The 24,494-nt window shown below is 49.9% G+C and overlaps 1 protein-coding gene across 2 annotated transcripts; it reads left to right on the forward strand.

The window, feature by feature from the left end:
• Nucleotides 1–6,768: 6,768 nt before the first annotated feature.
• On the forward strand, nt 6,769–23,954 carry TRAF6 (TNF receptor associated factor 6). Of its 2 annotated transcripts, none has more exons than XM_044269826.1 (7): nt 6,769–7,026; nt 11,949–12,273; nt 19,471–19,621; nt 19,800–19,958; nt 20,466–20,537; nt 21,405–21,482; nt 22,753–23,953. In XM_044269826.1, exons 2-7 carry the CDS (start codon nt 11,981–11,983, stop codon nt 23,650–23,652), a joined length of 1,653 nt encoding a protein of 550 aa, XP_044125761.1. In that variant the 5' UTR covers nt 6,769–7,026; nt 11,949–11,980; the 3' UTR covers nt 23,653–23,953. The 2 variants fall into 2 exon arrangements, with proteins under 2 accessions (XP_044125761.1, XP_044125762.1); XM_044269827.1 differs by lacking the exon at nt 6,769–7,026 and adding an exon at nt 7,089–7,222 and having other exon boundaries at nt 22,753–23,954.
• The last annotated feature ends 540 nt before the right edge of the window (nt 23,955–24,494 follow it).

Consider the following 24,494-nt stretch of genomic DNA (forward strand, 5'->3'; position numbering starts at 1 on the left):
TTTTTTATTTTTTTTCCCCGCTCCCTACTACATGGTATGCAACCGTAAATGGTGCCATTAGAAAGTACAACTTGTTCCGCAAAAAATAAGCCCTCATAAGGCTATGTGAGTGGAAAAATAAAAAAGTTAGGACTATGGGAACGCGGGGAGTGAAAAACGAAAACGCAAAAATGGAAAATCCCAGGCTCCTTAAGGGGTTGAGTATATGAAGCCATGAAAACAAAAAGCATCCAGAGACTTAGACCAAAGGGGGGAGGAAGTGAGACACAAAGAGGGGGATTTATCAAGACTGATGCAAATGAAAACTGGCTTAGTTGCCTACAGCAACCAATACAATTCCACTTTTAATTATTCAGACTTTCTTGGGCAACTTGGTTGCTCTGGGCAAAAAAGCCAGTTTTTCTTTGCTTTCCTTTGTTTTGATAAATCTCGCACAAATTATGTTACAATGTATTGAAACTTTTCATTTTACATGAGGTCCCTCTGGTTACAATGTAACAGAACTTTTCATTATGAACTGCAGTCATCATTGAAACCACAAGAGGGCGCTAGCAGCTTTGAAATCATCACTGTACATTAAATATAATCTTTTTACAATCAGGGGGGAAATTTTATTAAAATTTTAGTATTCAAATTTGAAATTTAAAAACGGGCGCACAACAAACCCAACGTCAGACATATCAAGCCTAAAAACCGCCCTGTATGAATCTGGTAAAATCAAACTCATTTTGTCCAATTTTATTTTTTCAATCTTTCTATCACATAACGACCTCAGGGACCCCCACTGACCACAATAGTGAAGCAGCAGGAGCCCCTTTGGGTTTCTCCCTCTATAGCAGCACTACTGGCCACCCGCTAAGTTGTAGTTTCCTGCGCAGACGCTGCCGCCAGTTTGTAGGAACCGCAGCAGTAAACTACATAGTTGCCAACAGTCCTGAATTTGCAGGGATTATCCCTAAGTTTTTAGAGACAGTCCTCGATAATTTGAGCTGTCCCAGCAGGCAGGGTTTTGTAAGCCTGCCCATAAGCGGTGGTGCGAGTGGCTATGGGCTCTTTCCCAGGAGCAGGGCTTGTCCCGAATTAACTGATTACTGAAACCAGCACCACGGCCCCTTCATCCCGAGGAATGTGGAGCGGTCAGAATCGGGACAGATGTTGACAGATACAGCGATCATATCCTCATCAATCAGCAAGTGAGCGCATATACTAGAGACATGCATTCACATGTAATTGTGGAAAACCATTTGAAGGGGTTGTCCCATGACAAGATAGGGGATAAGTGTCTGATCTGTGGCGCTTCAACCGCTGGGGCCGATCACCAGAACTGGGGCCCTGTGTTCCCCCATTTAAAATGGGGCGGCAATCAGTGAAATCACAATAACTCATGGAGATAGGTGAGCGCTGTACTTCGCTATCTCCTGCAGTGCCATAGGGTTTAATAGATCAGCAGCGCGTGACCTCCGCTCCATCCAAATGGGGGAATCCTCAAAAAGCCTTCCCTTGACCCATCTTCTTTGTCTAGCTATCGCCCTATACCACTTCTCCCACACACCTCAAAGCTACTTGAACAACATGTCCACCTTCTACTGTCCTCTCACCTCTCTTCCTGCTCCTTCTCTACAATCTGGCTTCTGGCCACACCATTCTACTGAAACTGTCCTTACCAAAGTCACCAACCGCTTGCTCACTGCCAGAGCCATTTCTATGTCCTCCTCCTTGACCTGTCCTCTGCCTTCTATATTTCTCTGTCCTCCTCCTCCTTGACCTGTCCTCTGCCTTCTATATTTCTCTGTCCTCCTCCTCCTTGACCTGTCCTCTGCCTTCCATATTTCTCTGTCCTCCTCCTCCTTGACCTGTCCTCTGCCTTCTATATTTCTCTGTCCTCCTCCTCTTTGACCTGTCCTCTGCCTTCTATATTTCTCTGTCCTCCTCATTGACCTTTCCTCTGCCTTCTACATTTCTCTGTTCTCCATCTCCTTGACCTGTCCCCTGCCTTCTACATTTCTCTGTCCTCCTCCTCCTTGACCTGTCCTCTGCCTTCTACATTTCTCTGTCCTCCTCCTCCTTGACCTGTCCTCTGCCTTCTATATTTCTCTGTCCTCCTCCTCCTCATTGACCTGTCCTCTGCCTTCTATATTTCTCTGTCCTCCTCCTCCTCCTTGACCTGTCCTCTGCCTTCTACATTTCTCTGTTCTCCATCTCCTTGACCTGTCCCCTGCCTTCTATATTACTCTGTCCTCCTCCTCCTCCTTGACCTGTCCTCTGCCTTCTACATTTCTCAGTCCTCATCCCTATTGACCTGTCCTCTGCCTTCTACATTTCTCTGTCCTCCTCCCCATCGACCTGTCCTCTGCCTTCTACATTTCTCTGTCCTCCTCCCCATCGACCTGTCCTCTGCCTTCTACATTTCTCTGTCCTCCTCCTCGACCTGTCCCCTGCCTTCTACATTTCTCTGTCCTCCTCCTCATTGACCTTTCCTCTGCCTTCTACATTTCTCTGTCCTCCTCCTCGACCTGTCCCCTGCCTTCTACATTTCTCTGTCCTCCTCCTCCTTGACCTGTCCCCTGCCTTCTACATTTCTCTGTCCTCCTCCTCATTGACCTTTCCTCTGCCTTCTATATTTCTCTGTCCTCCTCCTCGACCTGTCCCCTGCCTTCTACATTTCTCTGTCCTCCTCCTCATTGACCATGGATCGCATACGAAAACCATACGGATATGTTTTTGCGGAAATATGGAACGGAAACGAAAACACAACAGAACCAAAAAAAGGAACAACGGATCCGTGAAAAACGGACTGCAAAATGCTGAAAAATACATACGGTCGTGTGCAAGAGGCCTTACCCTCACCTGCAGTGTCCTTCTCCCATACCATGTAGGTTGTAAGCCCTCGCGGGCAGGGCCCTCTCTCCTTCTGTACCAGTCTGTAACTCGTGCAATTGTCTGTATTATGTATGTGCACCGCTTATCATATGTATAGCGCTATGGAATGAATGGCGTTTTAATAGTAATTAATAATATTACTTATAATATAGTGCCTTTATGAGCCACAGACACTCACTGCACCGCCATATGATGCCTTTATGAGCCACACTCACTACACTGCCATATAGTGCCTTTATGAGCTATAGACACTCACTGAAACGCCATATGGTGCCTTATGAGCCACATTCACTGCACCGCCATATGGTGCTTTAATAAGCTTTAGACAATCATTGCACCACCATATAGTGCATCTATGAGCCATAGACACTCAGTGCACCGCCATATAGTGCTTTTATGAGCTATAGACAATCATTGCACCACCATATAGTGCATCTATGAGCCATGGACACACACTGCACCGCCATATGGTGCTTTTATGAGCTATAGACAATCATTGCACCACCATATAGTGCATCTATGAGCCATGGACACACACTGCACCGCCATATAGTGCCTTCATGAGCCGTAGACAAAAACTGCACTGCTATATGGTGCTTTAATGAGGAATAGACACTATTTGCACTGCCATATAGTGCATTTATGAGACATAGACACTCACTGCACCGCCATATAGTGCATTTATGAGACATAGACACTCACTGCACCGCCATATAGTGCATTTATGAGTCACTGTATTCTCTCCTGGAAACAATGCCCCTAATACCTAATGGAGGATGCTCCACATAGAGAGAAAGCCGCGGTGTACAGGGGCGTAACTACCATAGCGGCAGACCATGCGACTGCTATGGGGCCCCAGGGCAAGAGGGGGCCCAGTCTTAGGCTACTTTCACACTTGCGTTTTGGCTTTCAGTTTGTGAAATCCGTTCAGGGCTCTCACAAGTGGTTCCAAAACGGATCAGTTTTGCCCTAATGCATTCTGAATGGTAAAGGATCCGCTCAGAATCCCTCAGTTTGCCTCCGTTGTGTCTCCATTCTGCTTGCAGCGTTTTGGCGTCCGTCTGACGAAACTGAGCCAAACGGTCCTGGCACACAATGTAAGTCAATGGGGACGGATCCGTTTTCACTGACACAATCTGGCACAATAGAAAACGGGATCCGTCCCCCATTGGCTTTCAATGGTGTTCATGACGGATCCGTTTTGGCAATGTTACAGATAATACAAACGGATCCGTTCTGAACGGATGCAGACGGTTGTATTATCTGAACGGATCCGCACCAAACGCGAGTGTGAAAGTAGCCTTAGTTGGGATCATCTCCTCTTCTACTGGATATGAAAACTTGGTCAGGACTCTACCCTCTAAAGCAGGGGCACTCAAGTACCTTTTGTAAAGGTCCACATACCTGAGTCTGCTGTAGGACGAAGGTCCGAGCTGCAAAACAAAAATATATATAAGGAGGGACAACGCCATTGGCGTATAGCGCTGCATTATTTACAATAATCCACACCTCCGAGCCCAGCTTATCTCCTGTCTGCCAACCCAACTGTAAGAAAGTCCGTTCAGTGCCCCCTAACAATAATGATGCCCCTCAGACAGTATGATATCCCTTTAGTGCTCCACAGAGTATGATACCCCTAAATGCACCCTCACAGCAGGGTGATCCCTTGGTGCCCCCACACATTGTGATGCCTCCTTAGTTCCTCTCCACAGAGTATGAATATACTAAATCCCCCTTCACAGTAGCAATGCCCTCTCTGTAACCCTTTTACAGTAGTAATGCCCTTTGTGCCCTCTTCACAGTAATAATCCCCATTGTGCCCCCTTCACAGTAATAATGCCCTCTGTGCCTCCTCCATAGTAATCCCCATTGTTCCACCTTAATAGTAGTAATGCCCTCTGTGCTAGTAATGCCCATTGTGCCCCCTTCATAGTAGTAATCCCCTCTGTACACTGTGCCCCCTCCATAGTAGCAATGCCCATTGTGCCCCCTCCATAGTAACAATGCCCATTGTGCCCCCTCCATAGTAACAATGCCCATTGTGCCCCCTCCATAGTAACAATGCCCATTGTGCCCCCTCCATAGTAGCAATGCCCATTGTGCCCCCTCCAGAGTAGAAATGCCCATTGTGCCCCCTCCATAGTAGAAATACCCATTGTGGCCCCTTCACATTAGCAATGCCCAGTGTGCCCGCTCCAGAGTAGAATGCCATTGTGCCCCCCATAGTAGAATGCCCATTGGCCCCTCCATAGTAGAAATACCCATTGTGGCCCCTTCACATTAGCAATGCCCAATGTGCCCCCTCCAGAGTAGAAATGCCCATTGTGCCCCCTCCATAGTAGAAATGCCCATTGTGCCCCCTCCAGAGTAGAAATGCCCATTGTGCCCCCTCTGGAGTAGAAATGCCCATTGTGCCCCCTCCAGAGTAGAAATGCCCATTGTGCCCCTCCATAGTAGAAATGCCCATTGTGCCCCCTCCATAGTAGAAATGCCCATTGTGCCCCCTCCATAGTAGAAATGCCCATTGTGCCCCCTCCAGAGTAGAAATGCCCATTGTGCCCCCTCCAGAGTAGAAATGCCCATTGTGCCCCCTCCAGAGTAGAAATGCCCATTGTGCCCCCTCTGTGTTAAAAAACAGTGCGATCTGTGCCTGCAGGCTGAATGGTGGAGCGGGGAGAATTCTTCCTGCTTCACCATTCTGTGCGCGCCGCCGGCCTGAAGGAGGGGAGGAGCGCGGGGAGCAGAGCGGTGAGTGACAGGACCACAGCTCCCAGCAATGAGCGCTTCCATCTGTATTGATAGAAGCGCTCATTGCTTCTGGACTGGCGGACCACCCCCACTTAGCACCTAGGGTGGCCACTGGCTTCACCCTAGAAAGCCGGACCGGCCCAAACCACACCCACAACGCCCCCAAACCACTCCCACAATGACCTAAACCACGCCCCCAAACCACGCCACGCCCACCTGCCAGTGAAGCCACGCCCCACCATCGGCTGGAAAAACACGGGGGAGGAGAGAGAAGAACTTTGGGAATGGAAGGTGAGCGGGGGCAGCCGGGCGCTTCTCTTCCCCTCAGTCATCCACAGGGAGCCATATCTGCGGCTCTAGTGACTGACTGGGGGTGAGAGAAGCCCGGTCAGTTCCTGCAGCTTACGCTCAGACAGCACAATGCTGCTGTCTGAGACGTGAGCTACTGAAAAGGAGGACATCCCTGTGTCCGTCCAGGCACTGCGCCGGACGGAGGACAGGGAGCCTGAAAACCGGACTGTCCGGCCTAAAACCGGACGTCTGGCCACCCTATTAGCACCCCACTGCAGGGGTCCGGACCGCGGTCCGCAGGTTGAGTACCCCTGCTCTAAAGGAACAACTTTTAGCAAATGAAGCAGCGGAGGAATGGCCCAAGGGTCATTATAAAGGGTTTAGGCAGAGACCCTTCTGTCCTGTGGGCGGGGCCCGGTTTGATCCTTGCTATGGGGCCCTTACTTCTCTATGTACGCCACTGGCTGTGTATGTCTGTGTACAGCATGGGGAACACGGCAGACAAAAGACACTTTCTATCGCATTGGGCTGAGCCCAATGTGGAAAACTGGCGCAAGGGAGAAATACAACCAATAGCAACCAATAAGATTCCAGCTCTCATTTTTCAAAGGCCATTTGCAAATTGAAAGCCGCCACCCGATTGGTTGCTATGGTAACTTACACTTTCCCTAGTGCCACTCAGTTCCTAAATAACATGTAGCCGAACGCCCCGCCCATTCTATAAGGATCAGGCGCTGGTTGGACGAGAGAACTGGGAGTAGTAAGCGCTGATTGGTGGAGCGGAGCTGTCAGAGGACAACACTGAAAACATTCACGACCACGCCTCCTCTACTCCAATCCCCCTTCCCTATACCCTTCTATTTACCCGCCGTGTCCCGTCCTTTACACCCCTTCTTTTTGGTTTCTTCCAGTCCCACCGGCTCTAGCTCGCCTGACTTTAGAGGTCACATGACCCAACCTAGGGGCGTGGTGGGGGGGAAAATCGACTAGTCACGTGCTCCGTGTCACGTGGTGCGCGGCACGTCGAACTTGGGTGTCATTTACTTAGAAAAGGAAGTCGCTACCGTCCGAGAGTGAAACCGGGAGCGGGGGACGAGGCCAGAGCTGGTGAGTGCTGGGGGTATGAGTGCTGGGGGTAGAGCAGCCGCAGGGGCCGGGGAGGGACGTGCGTTATATCCGTGCTGATACGTTTGTCATGGCGGCTCCAAGATTCTCCACAACACGACCGAGTCCTGAGAGGGGTTGTACCACATGACCTGTAGCTGTACCCTCTGACTGCTGGGACACCCCCATCCTGACAATGGTACAGACCGATCTCTGCCTCTAAGTAGTCAGACATTATGGAAGGTCCCAGTAACCTGCTCATGTGTGTCCCCTTTCCAGGGGGGAGCAGGGGCCCCGTATTCCTTCCTGGGGGGGGGGGTCTAAGCTATGGATCTCAAGGTCTGTACCTTACAAGCCCGCTCTCTGTACAACCCCTTTAATTACACCGCACATGTGATAATTCTTACAACAGGTCGCTGTCTTGTTTCTAAAAAATATGTAATTTTTTAAAATGTTTGTATATTTCCCTAAACTAGACTTCTTACCGTCTGTCGTCATCGCGTGTCGCCGTGTCTGCTGCAGTGTTATCTGGACGGGGGAGTTACATTTTATCCGAATATTTTTATTTAAAAGGAGGCCATCAGCAGTTTTGACCGCGCTAAACAAGTCCTACAATGGCTTAAAATTAGGGATGTCCTGATGATTTTTTTTTTTTTTAAGACTGAGTACTGATACTTTTATTTAAGTACTTACCGATACCAATTATAACAGTGGCACAGTTGCTGATGGCAAGTGATAGAAATGAAAGCTGGAATTTGGTTGCTATGGACAACTGCTTTACTTTTCCTTTGTACAAGGGTTAATAAATGGACATATAATAGTGATCCCCAACCAGTGTGCCTCCAGCTGTTGCAAAACTACAACTCCTAGGCATGCCCGGACAGCCTTTGGCTGTGCGAGCATGCTGGGAGGTGTAGTTTTGCAACAGCTGAAAGGCACACTGGTTGGGGATCACTATTATATGTCCACCCCCCCACACACTGATCCGCTGGGAGCAACGCCGCCGCCCGGCAGACAACATAGGACCCGCAGCACCCACCGCTGATCTGGGACACAGGCCCGCTGCAGGGCCACGAGGTATCGGCGACATTTGCACAAGTACTCGTGTAAATGTCCGGTATTGGTCCCGATGCTGGTATCGGGACTTCCCTACCTTAAAATACAAAACTTTCTTCAGCGCCGTCTCTCCGATTACAGCCAGTATGTTTTTCTTAGTTTTTATGTTCTAATATATTTTTTTAATGTACGGTATTTACTTTGCATCGCTGTCTTCTGGCCCCATAACGTTTGTGTTTATGTCTGAGGATGTTCCGGATTTTTCATTGATACCATTTTGTGGTGTGTGTGACCTTTTTTGATCACTTCATATTTTATATATAAATAATAATAATGTTATTTTTGGGGAGGTAAAGCGAGGGTGAATCGTCCGGTGCATTCCTCCCAACCATCCCGGTTCCTGCAGAATAGTCCTGCGTTTCCTGGGACTCTATGTCCTGATTTCAACTGTATGAGTTCCAAGGATGCGGATATAGTTGAATACAGGGGGGGGCTGCACTGAGGCGGCGAAACTGCTAGTAAATGACCGTTCAGACGTCTGTGATCAGTTGTCTCCGATCGCGGGCTCTGCTTGCACTTGGCGGCTATGGCTCCGCTCCTGAGCAGGCGACATCTTTAAGGACCCGGCATCTGCTGTACAAATGTGGCAGGTGTTGGGTTCACGTGTGTGTGTGTGTGTGTGTGTGTGTTTTTTTTTTTTTTTTGTTTTTTCTTTTTCTTCTCTCTAGTTTACCTTGGGGAAATTCACTGGGAAAACCCCCCCGCATCCCATGCCTTTGTACCATGTGGTGAAAGGCGCAGGTCCCACCTCCAAGACCTGCACCTATCAGGCATATCGTAGTGTCACAGATGGGAATACTCCTTTTAAAGGGTCACTGAGTTTTTATAAAACCTTTTGATATGTCGTAGACACTCCTCGTTCTAGCCATTATTGGGGGTCTCAGCCGTCAGACCCACACTGATCACTAGAACGGGGAGAGAGAAGCGCCCATGTATCGCGCTCACCCCTCACTGCAGCGAGCAGAAAGTGCTTCTCCGGCCCCCTTCTAGTGCTTGGTGGGGGTCTCAGCGCTCCGACACCCACCCATCCAAATCTTTGATACATCTCTAAGACAGATTTATGAAAACTTTGACTCTTTAAGGTGCAGAAATTTCTGCAATAAATCTGCTGCGGGCGAATCCAGTAATCCACAATATTTGATTGTTCAGCTGTTCGATCGGAGGCTGACGTAGGTTGGGGGGGGTCTGATGGGAGGCCGAACGGAGGCTGACGTAGGTTGGGGGGGGTCTGATGGGAGGCCGATCGGAGGCTGACGTAGGTTGGGGGGGGGGTCTGATGGGAGGCCGATCGGAGGCTGACGTAGGTTGGGGGGGGGGTCTGATGGGAGGCCGATCGGAGGCTGACGTAGGTTGGGGGGGGGGGGTCTGATGGGAGGCCGATCGGAGGCTGACGTAGGTGGGGGGGGGTCTGATGGGAGGCCGATCGGAGGCTGACGTAGGTTGGGGGGGGGGGTCTGATGGGAGGCCGATCGGAGGCTGACGTAGGTTGGGGGGGGGGGTCTGATGGGAGGCCGATCGGAGGCTGACGTAGGTTGGGGGGGGTCTGATGGGAGGCCGATCGGAGGCTGACGTAGGTTGGGGGGGTCTGATGGGAGGCCGATCGGAGGCTGACGTAGGTTGGGGGGTCTGATGGGAGTCTGATCGGAGGCAGGTAGAGTGGAAAATGGGTGGACCACTCTGGGGTGAGCTTGGCTGCCATTAAGATAATAATATATAACATTCTCAACTTAAAAATTAGACCGCTATATTTGGTCCTTTTGTGATGCAAGAATACAGCGCTCTGGATTTTTTTAAAGGGTTTCTGCAGTTTGTTTTAACTCATGATCTATCCTCTGGATAGATTATCAGCATCTGACTGGCGGGGGTCTGACACCTGGGACCCCTGCCGATCAGCTGTTTGAGAAGGCAGCGGCTCTCCAGCAGCGCCGCGGCCTTCTCACTGATTACCACAGGCCCAGTGACGTCACGACTAGTATCAACTAGCGTGGGCGGGGCTAAGCTCTGTTCACTTGAATGGAGCTTAGCCCCGCCCACGCTAGTTGATACAAGTCGTGACATCACTGGGCCTGCGGTAAACAGTGAGAAGGCCGGGGCACTGCTGGAGAGCCGCTGCCTTCTGAAACAGCTGATCGGCGGGGGTCCCGGGTGTCGGTCAGAAGCTGATCTATCCAGAGGATAGATCATCAGTTAAAACAAAGTGCAAAACCCCTTTAATTAAAGCGTGATTTCTGTAACTTAGGCTACTTTCACACTAGCGTTTTTGCTGGATTCAGCAAAAAACGCTTCCGTTACTGATAATACAACCGTCTGCATCTGTCATGAACGGATCCGGTTGTATTATCTTTAATATAGCCAAGACGGATCCGTCATGAACTCCATTGAAAGTCAATAGGCACCGGATCTGTTTTTTATTGTCAGAGAAAATGGATCCGTCCCCATTGACTTGCATTGAGGGGTCATGCCGGATCCGTCTTCCTCCGCATCCCAGGACGGAGAGCAAACTATAACATGCTGCGGTTTGCTCTCCGGTATGAGAACGGAGCGCTCTGTTCAGTTATGTTCCCATTGACAGTGAATGGGGATAAAACGGAAGCGGTATTTTTTTTTTCCGGTATTGAGACCCTATGACGGATCTCAATACCGGAAAACATTAACGCTAGTGTGAAAGTAGCCTTATCCCTAAGTCAGTTATATGTTTGACCAAATATAGCAGTAACATTTTGTATGGCCCGCGATCGGCGTTACACATATCTAAATGGCCCTCGGCAGGAAAAGGTTCCCCGCCCCCGCTGTACGTAGTGACTTGTGCTCCTGAGGATAATTTACCCAAACTAACGCAAGGGAAGATGGGAGCAGTAGTCCATAGCAGCCAATTACGGATTCCAGACATTATTTTTGCTCTCTAGTTGCTGTTGCTCCTCTTTTAATCTACTTGGTTTATTTCTTCCGTGTAAACGTGGGCGCCTCTTATCTCCGTAGGAAAAAAGTGGCGTTGTACGGTTTTATATCTGATAGATAAAGGTGTCAGACTGACAGACATCTTGGTGGCGCCAGCGTGTGCCCCAGGGCCGGACTGTCGGGCACCTTCCTGTTACTCCAGTGTGGTGGGGCTGTCTGTGCCTCGTAGCGGATTATCAGGCGCTCCGGATAAAAGGACTTCTTCTGTATGAGTCATGGCTGGTGGTTCCCGTTGTCTCCCTGCCGTCCATTGCTCTCGGCCTTGAGTCCGTCCTCCTCCGTCTTAAAGGGCGGTCGGTCCGGTCTGTTGGCTGCAGTGACTGATTAACCCTTTGCTGAGGTCGGACCTTCCCCTGTCGCTTGCGGTTCCTCCTGGAATCTTGGGAATGTACGTCCTGACGGAAAAGGAAAGCAGTCGGGGGAATTTCCCGGCAGCCCTATCTGGCTTATGTCAGGCTATCTGCAACCCAGGGCTGTCCAGCTGCCTCAGAACTACAAATCCAGGCATGCCACAGCGGCCGCAGGCCTAGTACTTCTCACAGCAGAGGATTTGGTACAGTGTATCGGTGTAGGCCATCCTGGCGCTGTTCACGCTATACGGTCTATGGCTTCCTGAATAGTCACACCGTTTTTCGTGTGTTTGTAGTGTTTTGGTGTTTTTTTTTATTTTTACTTTATTTTTTTGTGGGCGTGGTTAGCTATGATAATGAGGTGCACACCAGACGTATATTCGCGCAGCAGCGTTTGCCTTCGATATAGCTATGCTGAACCAAAGCAAGGTTAACCCTGTGGCTCCTGGGGGCCACACACGGCTGCCATTACTCACATATTCTGTTTGTCTCCTCTTTTAGATGGTGCAGAGACCCATAGAAGCTTCGTTACTATGAGTCTCGTGAACTCCAGCTTTGAGCCGTGGGATTCAGATGACGCTTGCTGCGGAGCGATGGCCGCTTGTGCATTGAACACCAAGGAGGATGTCGCCAGTCCCTCCGTGGAGACCCCCGGGGGGAACCCCTCCAGCCTGCTCATGGAGGACATGCAGGGATACGATGTGGAGTTTGACCCCCCTCTAGAGAGCAAGTACGAGTGTCCCATCTGCCTCATGGCACTGAGGGAGCCGCTGCAGACCCCGTGCGGCCACCGCTTCTGTAAAGCTTGCATCTTGAAGTCTATAAGGTGAGTTCTGCTCATGGGCCTGACTTCAGCTCCACCGACCTTACACAGTCTGTTTCCACAAGCCGTGAGATTAAGATAATTTTCCAGGCCCTTGGTGTGTGACGCTGATGACATCACGGTCGCCACAGCTTCATATTTCCACTCTGGCCATACGTCTTTGAGACTCGATGGAGAGGAAAAAGTTTCCCTTCAAAAGGGCTCTGCTCATATCAGCTACTAGGACGTGAGCACCCCCCGATCTTACGAGCCAGTGGGTTCACCAGAGTTGGGCCTGAGTCCAGGATGTGCCTGTCTTAGCAGGACTTGTCCTTTAAAGGGGTATTCCTATATTGGACATTGATAGCATATCCTAGCAATATGCCATCATGTGAGCTAGGAGAGGATTCCTGGGGTGGAACCCGCACCTATCTCTAGTATGGTGCTTCTGGATTAAAGGAAAGCACACTGCGCAAGCGCAGCCACAACTCTACTAACCTCTATGGGGTAAAAATAGCCTAAAGCTGGCTCTGATGATGAATGGAAACATTGCTGTGCGCTCTCCATTCACTGCTATGAGACTTCCTTGCTCGGATATTTTTGGAACACCCATAGCAGTGAAGGATGAGCATGAGTATTCCTCAAGATAGGACCCGCACCGATCTGACATATTGCTAGGATATGTCTGAGATGGGTATAGCCCTTTAAAGGGGCATCTCCAAAAGTTTAATATTGATGATCTATGCTTAGGATAGGTCATGAAATCGGTGGGCACCCAACTCTAGGTCCCCTGCTGATGAGCCGGTTAAAGGGATCACAGCGCCATGCGTTGTGTAGTGGCTGTGCTTGGTATTACAGCTCAATCCCATTCAGTTGAAAGAGACTGAACTGTAACTACGATGAGTGCGATATCGCAGACCTCTTCAAGAAGCTGATTGGCTGGGGTTTAGATTGTTGGACGCCCACCGAGCAGATATTGATGACCTATCCTCAGAATATACATGTATATGTACGGCATCATGTGAAATTGCAAGGAACGGGCTGCTGCGGTGAGCCCGCTCCATACAGGGTGGGTGCCAGCTGTATCATACAGCAGACACCTGGGTGACGGGGAACGGTTCTAGCCTCCAATGTGGCTAATGGTAAAGTAAAAAAAATTCAAAAACGCACAAAAATCTGTCACCTCAAAAATGCATCTACACCCACCAGCAGTACCTCATAGTAGCCCGCAGTAGGGTTGTTGCGGGTATCGAAATTTTGATACCTTTGTCCCGGTATCAATAAGATACCGGGACTTCCATTTTTATTTTTTTTTCGATACTGGGCTGTGCTGCTGCACGGTCTAGTATCATGGCCGCTGCTGTGAGCGCGCTCATGTTCTCTCAGTAGCACAGGGGAGAAGGAAGCGGTGTTTCCCTACCACCCTGTGCCGCAGCTGCCACCAATGGGGAGAGAGGGGCGGGCGCACTGTGCCACCAATGATAGCAGGACTTTAAATGGGTCCGGACTTTAAGTTACCAGGCTACACAGAGCGGCGCCCAGGGATCTCCCTGCACTTACTATTATTCCTGGGAGCCGCTCCGTTCGCTCGCTGTGCCCCCATTACTGTCTCCTACTCCGTATGCTAATTACTACTATCAGAACAATGGGGCGGAAACATCAGCTTCTCTCCTGGGCGTTCCTTCTCCCTGGCTGTAGCGCTGTCCAATCGCAGCGCAGAACGTTACAACCAGGGAGAAGGAACGCTCAGCAGAGAAGCTGAGGTCTCCTCTCCATTGCTCTGATAGTAGTAATTCGTATACGGAGCAGGAGACAGTAATGGGGGCACAGCGAGCGAACTGAGCGGCGCCCAGGAATAGTAGTAAGTACAGGGAGATCCCTGGGCGCTGCTCTGTGTAGCCTTCTCATGAAAGGTCCTCTTTAACTTTTAATACAGGAGGCAGGTGCCGGCAGCAGAATCACATAGCCGGCACCCTGCCTCTGACAGGGAGCTGCAATCAGTGGCAGTTAACCCCTAAGGTGCGGCACCTGAGGGGTTAACTGCCGCTGATCTGCTGCCAGTACCCGCCTCCTGTATTAAAGGTTAATTATCATTGGTGGTGCAGTGCGCTGCCCTCAAACCCCCCAGTATTAAAATCATTGGTGGCAGTGGCCACAGTGTCCCCTCCCCTCCCCCCTCATTAGTGTCAGTGGCAGCTTCTAATCGGAGCCTCAGCAACGTAATCCTGGGGCTCCGATCGGTTACCATGGCACCCAGGACGCTACTGAAGCCCTGGCTGCCATGGTCAGCTCCCTGCTGCTGTGTGTACTATGCACAGGGCAGCAGGGAGAGTGTGAGGTCCTATTCACCCTATAGAGCTCTATCATGGTGAATAGGACAAGGGATTAAAAGATCCCAGGTTCTGGCCCCTAAGGGGGAAAATTTGAAATCGCAACAGCTCTAGCCCGCAGCCTGTTAATAATCATATGTTGCATCCTGTTGTCCGATGCTGCATAAGTTCAAACTACGCAGTTTTGGTCTCAATCAGCGCTATAGTGCCGGCCAGCTTGAAGTCAAGGTAACCACGCTTGCGCGAGACTTGGGGAATCGCGGCCGCACTGCAGGCTGTCATTCTCAGGCAAGAGGGGACGGTTAGGGGGCACGATTACCTTGACTTCAATATGATTATTACCAGGCTGCTGGCGGGTGTAGATGCATTTTTGAGGTGACAGGTTCCCTTTAAATCGCCCCATCCCAATTTTACAGGTAGAAATATAAAACAAAATAAAAATCTAATGTTAAAACTCCCAAAATCTTGTCAATTATTTTATTTTTTATTCCCAAAAAATAAGCCCTCATATGGCTACGTGAACGGAAAAATAAGTTATGGCTATTGGAACGTGGGGAGTTGAAATCAAAAATCAAAGCGGGCCCAGTCTTTTAGGGGTTAAAGGGGATTTGTTCTGGTTACAGACCTGCACATGCAGCAGCCGAAATCTCCGTCAATAAGCCATAACCAGGAAACGTGGACTTATCCGCTGCATGATGGATGAGTCAGCCAGACCCAGCTCATGTGCACGGGAGTTACCGGACCTGCCCTGATGGCAGACGTGTCTCCTCGTCCCACTGATAAAGCGCGTCTATGCTGGAGTCTGAAGAGCAGCCGTCAGCAACTTGGAGGACTGCGTCATTTTCTCACACTCCGGGCAAAACCGGTATTTTGTTAAAGGGGTTGTCTGAGTCAGCGAATAGCATTTATTATAATGTATTGTGATTGTCCATATTGCCTTCTTTGCTGGCTTCATTTTTATTTTTTATTATTTTTATTTTTTTTCAATCACGTTATACATACACTGCTCTTATCCAGGGGTTACGACCACCCTGAAGTCCAGCAGCTGTGGTCGTACTTGGACTCTATCGGAACAAGCTCTGGCGGCCTGGACCGTGGGCGTACGCATAGTCACACATGCACAGCAGCTACTACCTGCCACCTCGTATCTGCGCTGGAGCGGTGGTAGCAGCCCTTGGCAATGAGCAGTGTATAATGCGATGGAGAAATGAATCCAGCCAGCAAAGGAGGCAATATGGACAATCACAATACATTAGTAAGCGCCTTGTATTCACTTGTCTACATGATAAATACCATTTCCTCAGGTTACACTTCGCTTCTGATCCCCACACGGCTGCCGCTTTTACTCCCCGTCACGCGGATCAAAACATACTGGATGGGGGAAGGGGGGATCAGCCAATAGGAGAATAGCAGGCCACAATGGGCACGAGCCTCCCCAGTGTCACGGCATGTCCCTGTCACGGCCTGCTGTCGGGAGATGCAGCGGGGGCTGTACGGGGATCAGAAGCTATTCTCGTCCCTGAGGAGTGGGGTAAGTATAACCTGAGCGGCCTGGGCATTAGGGGATCGGTCATTATAAGGGGTTGGATAACCCCTTTAAGCTTAGTGCAGGACCTGAGAGGTCTTTGCATGACAGGTTCTCAGAGACTTTTGGGTATAATGGCTTCAGCGGTTCCCTGTGCCTTGGAAAGTCGCGCGACAACTGCAGAAATTCTTGCAATAGTTGCAAGTTGTCAGCACAAAGATGGGGGAAAAATGTCAAACTGGCCCCACAAAGGGTTGTCCAGGATTTTGATATTGATGACCCAGCCAACAATATAAAAATGAAAGGGGTCTGACACCCCGCACCCCCGCCGATCAGCAATTACTTACACTGGCACTGTAAGTTTCTGTCGGGATTACACAGCGCCATCCATTGTGTAGTGGATGGACATGGTAAATGCAGCGCTGCTGGAAGTGAATGGAAGCAGGGCTGCAGATGGACAGAGCTAGGCCGTTCCAGGGCTTCAAGGTAACAGCCAAGCATCAGGGGTGCAGGGTGTCGCACCCACTGACCGGATATTGATGGCCCATCCCGAGAATATCAGAATCCTGGACGACACTTTTAAAAGGGTTGTCTCGCTTCAGCAAGTCTCTTTTATCATGTAGAGAAAGTTAATACAAGGCACTTCCTAATGTATTGTGATTGTCCATATTGCTTCCTTTACTGGCTGGATTAATTTTTCTATCACATTATACACTGCTCCATTTCCATGGTTACGACCACCCTGCAATCCATTAGTGGTGGTCGTGCTTGCATGTTATAGGAAAAAGCGCCGACCTCTCTGGTGGCTAGGACTGTGGTAGCACACATAGACTGGCGTTTTGTGCCATAATGCGCAAGCGCCATCACCGCTGCTGGATTACAGGGTGGTCGTAACCTCTGGATATGAGCAGTGTATAATGTGATGGGGAAAATGAATCCAGCCAGCAAAGGAAGCAATATGGACAATCCCAGTACATTAGTAAGTGCCTTGTATTACCTTCCTCTACATGATAAAAGCCATTTGCAGAAGTGAGAGGACCCCTTTAATGAATTTGACTTTGGGTGCTCAGACCCAGTAGTTTGCTCCCTTTGCAGCCGTTCTTGCTCGATTAGTGCAGGCTTCTTAGAATTTCTGTGGCAGATTAGCAGAGCACAAAACCACAGACCCCAGTGTGAGAGCAGACGCGCAGCGTTGGAGGTAGCGCTCGGCCCCCTCCCGCTCTCTCGCCGCTGTGGGTGCGGTTTTCATAAGAATCGGCAGGGATTTGCAGGAAGTGAATAGGAAATGGGGGGTCCGGCTGCGCTGCGCTGAACCTGCTGGAGGAAGCAGGTGAGTAAACTGAACCCCACAGGTCAGCGCCTTCACCCATTTCCATGAGCGGATTGTCCTTCCTCTGCCCCATCACATCCTCCAAAACGATTGTCAACTTTCACCGCGTCCTGTTTGTAGCCGATCACATGCAGGTCGTAAAGCCTGCCCTTTGTTATGGTGGCAGAGATGAGGAAATGGGGGGGGAGGGGGGAATTTTCCCTTCTGCAAAAACTAGTCATCCACCTAGGTTACAGCGACCACTGCAGGGGACATTTGGTACTACATGCAGGCATCCTCAAACTGCGGCCCTCCAGCTGTTGCAAAACTACAACTCCCAGCATGCCCGAACAGCCTACAGGTATCGGCCTACAGCAGGGCATTGTGGGAGTTGTAGTTTTACAACAGCTGGATGGCCGCAGTTTGAGGATGCCTGCAATACAGGTTGGAGCCACTCTCAGCGGGGATCCGGAGCGGTGTACCTCGATCTGCGACGACCACGGTGCCTGTTAAAGGCCTGAAATATTCTTCACACTTCTGTGTGTGGGGGGGAAAAAAGCCTTAAAAATAATATAAATGGGTATTTTAAAGCCCAGGCAGAATTATTGTCTCATAACAGGGGGAGATTAAAGGGGTATCCCACCCCAGACATTGGTCATCTCCTATGACGTAGATGTCTTGCACTTCTGGATACGACTTGTGACATCTGATTCCAAAATCAATGTGTGTCTCCCCCCCCCCCCCCCCCCCAAAACCCTGTCCCACCTGGTGGCAGATGATGGATCGAGGTGACTGCACACATTGTGCTCAGCTGCCTCTGTGATGGAAGAGAGATGCATGCATGTATGTGCTTGTGTTTGGTGCCCATCACCTGCCTCACCGGGTGGTCCCAGCGTTGGGAGACCCCTACTGTCAAAATAGATGCAGCTGTCCTGCTATAAATGTTTGAGGGCATTCCCCTTTTAAAGGGGTTTTCCCATCTCAGACAATGGGGGCATATCGCTAGGATATGCCACCATTGTCCGATAGGTGCTGGGACCCGCACCTACAATGAGAACTGAGCCGGAAATGAACGGAGGGCGCACTGCGCATGCGCAGCCGCCCTCCATTCATTTCTATGGGGCCGCCGAATATAGCCGAGCGCTGGCTCGGCTATTGCCGTCTGCCCCATAGAAATGAATGGGAGCATGAGCCATGCATGCGCGGTGCGTTCCCATTCACTTCTATGGGAGCAGCGCTTGGTGGTGAACGGACCCCCGGGAAATCCAGAGTCCTCCAGCCACAACGCACCCGCTTCGTTCTCATTGTAGGTGTGCGACCCGCACCTATCAGACAATGGGGGCATATCGCTGTCTGAGATGGGAGTACCCCTTTAAGTGGCTCAGTACAAGATGCCCTCTGAAATCAATTCATCTGTAATATAATGAAGTGGAGGGTCCTGCATCTCTCCCCTCGGGTCAACCTTCTTGTTGACTGTTTTCAGGTAGGAGTAGCTTACATTGGCATTAAAGGGTTAGTCCCGTCCGGAACATGACGGCATATCTGTGGGATGTCCTTCATCTCCTACTGCACACGCACAGCCCTCTCCCTTCACTTCCTGGGGTGCTCCAGATATAGCTGAGCATACTCCCACTGAGGTGAGTGGAGAGAACTGCGCATGCGCAAGCCTCTTTATTTCCGGGAAGGCAAGACGGAGAGCTAGTTGCAGTTCCTAGCCCTGGGAAGCGCACCTATCAGACATTTATATATTTTGGACCTACCGTAAGTTTCCCGATAAGGATGACCCTATAATTCTAAGGCCTCATGCACACGGATGCAATTTGCAGTCCCCAATGCCCGGGGGTGCGGAGGCACGGAGAGAGCGCCCACGGAAGCACTTCCGGATTGTGGACCCATTCAAATGTTTGAGGGATGAAATACAGGCATAGCCGGGCAAGGACCGTGTGCGTGAGGCCTAAGCCGGCTTGTCTGATTGCAGGTGCTAGTATTTCTGGGGGGGGGGGGGGTCATAGTTACTTCATAATTGTATAATTTTCTTCATTTGCTTTGTCTTCCAGAGATGCGGGATCCAAGTGTCCTGTGGATAACGACCTCCTCCTGGAGAACCAGCTCTTCCCGGACAACTTTGCCAAAAGGGAGATTCTTTCCCTTACTGTGAAATGTCCGAGCCAAGACTGCGTGGCCAAGATGGAGCTGAGGCATCTGGAGGTTAGCAGACCCTATGTCCTAACACCTCTATCCGTGACCAGAGGACTGCACGCAAGCTCTTCTTGACAACACTGCCCCGGACGGACGGGGAAATGTTGTCGGAAGATGTCTGTCGTGCAGTTTGACGCTTTGCAGATTGTGGCTCTTAGGCTTGTTTTTTCACTTTGCTCCTTTGCAGCATCACTTGGCGGCCTGTCAGTTTGCCAGCGTGGAGTGCAGACTATGCCAGCAGTTCTTCCAGAGGAGCCAGCTGCAGCAGCACATGGAGGACGAGTGTCCCAGGCGGCTGGTGTCATGTGAAAACTGTCTGGTGGAGATGTCCTACGAGGAGCGGCTGGTAGGTGTCTGGAGGAGGATGCAAGACATGCCCTGATATGTGCAGGTCCCAGAGGAGGTGAGAACAGGCAGGGGGAGTTAAGAGTTAACAAGCGAGGCCCTTCCCATTGAAGTCTTTGGGCGTTACAGAAACAGACAGTTGCTTATCTCCTACTGTAAGTCCTGTGCGCTGCCTGCATTGAACTCAGTGGAAACTGAGGCAGCTGTGAATCGGGGAAATGGGTGTCACAGGACCCCTTGTGGTACTAGAGGTGAGACCCGCAATCAGGCATTTTATAGCATACCTGTAGTAATGCCTAAAATGCAAAACCGATGCACTGATTTATACCTGGTCCCGATCCTGAGGAGGCGGGGCTTGACACAGGGATTGTCTGTGGTTTCTAGGAACCTCTGTCATGCGCCGCCTACTCAGACCACCACTTGATGTAACACAGTGAATCAGTTTTGCCCAGAACATTTCTTTAAGGTGTGTCTCTAGTACTTTAACCTTCTGCCATTTATACTGCAGGGTCACGAGCAGACCTGCCCCCTGGCCTATGTGACATGTGAATACTGCCAGACTGATCTCGCCCGGAAACAGGTAGGAAAGACTTTCACAAGGCATTAACCTGGCTGCTCAAAATAATATATATATATGTATGTGTGTCATTAAAGGGGTTTTCTCATCTCAGACAATGGGGGCATATCGCTAGGATATGCCCCCATTGTCTTTATAGGTGCGGGTCCCACCGCTAGGACCCGCACCTATATCAAGAACGGAGCCCTGAAAGTGAAAGAGAGCGCACTGCGCATGCAAAGCCGCCCTCCATTCATTTCTATGGGGCCGCCGAAAATAGCAGAGCGCTGGCTCGGCTATTGCCGCCTGCCCCATAGAAATAAATGGGAGCATGGGTCGTGCATGCGCGGCACGCTCCCGTTCACTTCTATGGGAGAGGCAGGGATTAGCACTTGGTGGTGGACGGACCCTGGGAAATCTGGGGTCCTCCAGCCACAGCGCTCCCCGCTCCGTTCTCGATATAGCTGTGGGACCCGCACCTAACAGACAATGGGGGCATATCCTAGCAATATGCCCCCTTTGTCTACGATGGGAATACCCTTTTAATATCTGATTGGCGCACTGGAGCTGAAGTTTCAACCAAAATATAGAAATCTTGTTGATGGAGATGGGGAGCAGCTGCAGAAACTCCCAGCAGTCAGTCAGTGCTGGGGAAATCTGTCTGTGCACTGCGCTGTAACATTGCGTCCACAGGGTCGTGGCAAGTTTGGCCGTTTCCAATTTACGTGTCATAATTTCATGTAGATCGTGAAGTCGTTTCGTCTAACTTGAGAACGGTTATACCGGCAAAGATTTTATACCGTAAACATGGTTTTCTCTAGTATAATTCCACGTAACTGATTTTTTTTTTTTTATTATTTTGTTTTTTTTTGTTTTTTGTTTTCCCTCAAGCTGGCTGATCACTATGACATGGACTGCAACAAGGCTCCAATTCCATGTACCTATAGTCACTTTGGATGCAAAGAAAAGGTAGGTTAACTAATGTGTTGCTTAAAATTACCATGAAAACATATATTCCTGTACATAGGAGGCAGTATTATAGTAGTTATATTCTTGTACATAGGGGCAGTATTATAGTGGTTATATCATTGTACATAGGAGACAGTATTATAGTAGTTATAGTCTTGTACATAGGAGCAGTATAATAGTAGTTATATTCTTGTACACAGGAGGCAGTATTATAGTAGTTATATTCTTGTACACAGGAGGCAGTATTATAGTAGTTATATCCTTGTACATAGGAGCAGTATTATAGCCAGGGCCGTCTTCACCAAGGGGCAAAAGGGGCAGCTGCCCCGGGCCCAGTTGCTCCTGGGGGGCCCAAGGCAGCTGCCTCTTGAGCCCTGCAAGCTACTGCCCTGGGTGTCAAGCTGTCAGCTACACAGGCATCATGATCGTACTGTGTTAAACTTGTGATCTAGGACCTTAATGACATCATCACAATGTGACCAGTAACCTAGTAATTACTGGTCACATGGCTATGAGGTCATCACAGGTCCTACCAGGAGTGTTGCAGAAGTTAACTGTGGAGCTTTTTTGTGTGAAGATTACATCATAAAAAGGTGACAGGGGCTGTTATGTTAATATACTGTAAACTACTGTGTGGGAGGGGCTGTATACTGTGTGGGAGGGGCTGTATACTGTGTGGGAGGGGCTGTATAGTAAGGGGGGCTATACTGCTGTACTGTATAGTGTGGAGTGCTATAGTGTGGAGTGCGTGGTGCTGTATACTATAGGGTGCTATACGGCATACTGTGGGGTGCTGGTGTGCACTGTAACACTAGGGTGAGCCGAGCCCTGGTCTCCTTCCTGCAGAGCGGTGCCCACTTCCAGCCTGAGCCCAGAGCACTGATCCTGAGCCGCTGGAGTCTTCAGAACTGGAAGTATTTACAGTCATTCACTGGACTCTACCAGATGTGTGGGTTTTTTGTGTGTGTGTTGTGGTGGAGGGTGTGATTTCCTGCTAAGGTGTGGGAAGGCGGGATCCAGGGGGCCCAAGTAAATTTTTGCCCAGGGTCCAATCAATATTAAAGACGGCCCTGATTATAGCAGTTATAGTCTTGTACATACATTTTAGTTTTTAGTGCTGCTGTGGTAAACACATTCAGTGTATCTTGTACGGCAGCTCGACTGCTACTTTTTAGCTAAGTATGTGGTCCGCTCAGTAGTCCTACTCCTTATGAACAGTACTCTTGGGTCTGTATGGTTAATGTAGCCTAATGTGTTCTCTTTCCGGCAGATGCAGAGGAACGATCTTGCTCGGCACTTGCAGGAGTTCACCCAGGCTCACATGCGAATGATGGCGCAAACCCTGAGAAGCGTTAGCAGTTCCTTCACACCGACCTCCCACATGGACAGCATGTGTCTAGACCCTAACCAGTTTGAACCCGCTCCTCCATCTTTTCCAGTGCCGTCTTCCTCTCATGACTCCAGCCAGCAAACCCAGAGCATGAAGGAGACCATTGAACAGCTGGAAGCTCGTCTGGTGATTCAGGACCATCAGATCCGTGAGCTCATAGCCAAAATGGAAAACCAGACTTCCGTGGTGACAGAGTTGAAAAACACAGTCCGTGCCTTGGAGGACAAGCTCATGGAGGTAGAAGCACAGCAGTACAATGGCGTCTTCATATGGAAGATCAATCATTTTAGTGCTCACCTGAGGAACCAGGAAGAGGAGAGACCAGTGGTCATCCACAGTCCTGGATTTTACACAGGAAAACCAGGCTATAAGCTTTGCCTTCGAATGCACCTGCAGTTGCCCAGCGCACCTCGTTGTGCCAACTACATCTCCCTCTTCGTGCACACCATGCAGGGCGAATACGACCACCTCCTTCACTGGCCTTTTCAGGGAACCATCCGGCTCTCCATTCTGGACCAGTCTGAAGGATCCGGTATGCAGGACCAGGAGGAAATTATGGACACTAAACCAGACTTGTTGGCCTTCCAGAGGCCGACCATGGCCCGCAACCCAAAGGGCTTTGGTTATGTCACCTTCATGCCCATCCAAACCTTAAGACAGAGGATGTTCATTAAAAACGACACGTTGCTCGTGCGCTGCATTGTCACCACCCAAGCAGAACTCAACAGCCCTCGCCGGGAGGGATTCCACCCACGCAACAGCGACGGGTCAACCCTTTAGTCCATTGTGGTGGAGAGGACTTGAGTACAAAGCTTGGTTCTAATGAATGTTCTCAGTGAGGGTCATTTGGCCATGTTCCTTCCTTTTAAGACTATGCAGAGTTTCTGAACTCGAGTTTAGAGAACTGTTGGTGAGAAGATTGTATATTAATTTTATTTTGACCTGGGCTGTGCCTTCTTGCAGTATGACATTGTATGCTGGATACGTTGGGTTTATAAGAAACGGGGGGAAAAAATAACGTAATTGGGATTCCAGCTACTAATAAAATCCAGTGAGCAGCTCAGTAATTTCATTATAGATGATGATCAGTGGCTTCCAACCTCATGCTCTTCAGCTGTTCACTACTACAACTCTCATCAAGTAACTGTTTGGAGACAATTGAAAATTCACAACACATGTGCGTCAAAATCCGCATGAGTCGGTGCAGATAGATATACAGTACAATCTGCATCCATTCTGAATGGTTTCGGTTGTATTATCTCTAAAATAGCCATGATGGCTCAGTTTTCTTTAGTGTCTGAGAAAACTGATCCTTTACCATTGATTTAGGACTCATGCACACGACCGTGTGCCAGCTGAGCCCGTATTGTGGCCCGCAAACAGTGGGCCCCGGCCGCTCTGGCACCACATCACGGATGGTCGGTGTGGAACGGAGGCAAGGAACCCTATGGAAGCACTACAGAGTACTTCTGTGGGGTTTCTCTCCGTACCTCCTGCACTGCATGCACTACTTTTTTGCGGTGCGGACCCCATTTAAGTGAATGGATCCGCATAAGGTGGCCCCACAATTTGCGGTCCGCAGCACGGGCCCGGGTGGCACATGTTCGTGTGCATGAGCCCCA

The sequence above is a fragment of the Bufo gargarizans genome, chromosome 10 (genome assembly GCF_014858855.1).
Source record: "Bufo gargarizans isolate SCDJY-AF-19 chromosome 10, ASM1485885v1, whole genome shotgun sequence".
In the NCBI taxonomy this organism is placed as follows: domain Eukaryota; kingdom Metazoa; phylum Chordata; class Amphibia; order Anura; family Bufonidae; genus Bufo; species Bufo gargarizans.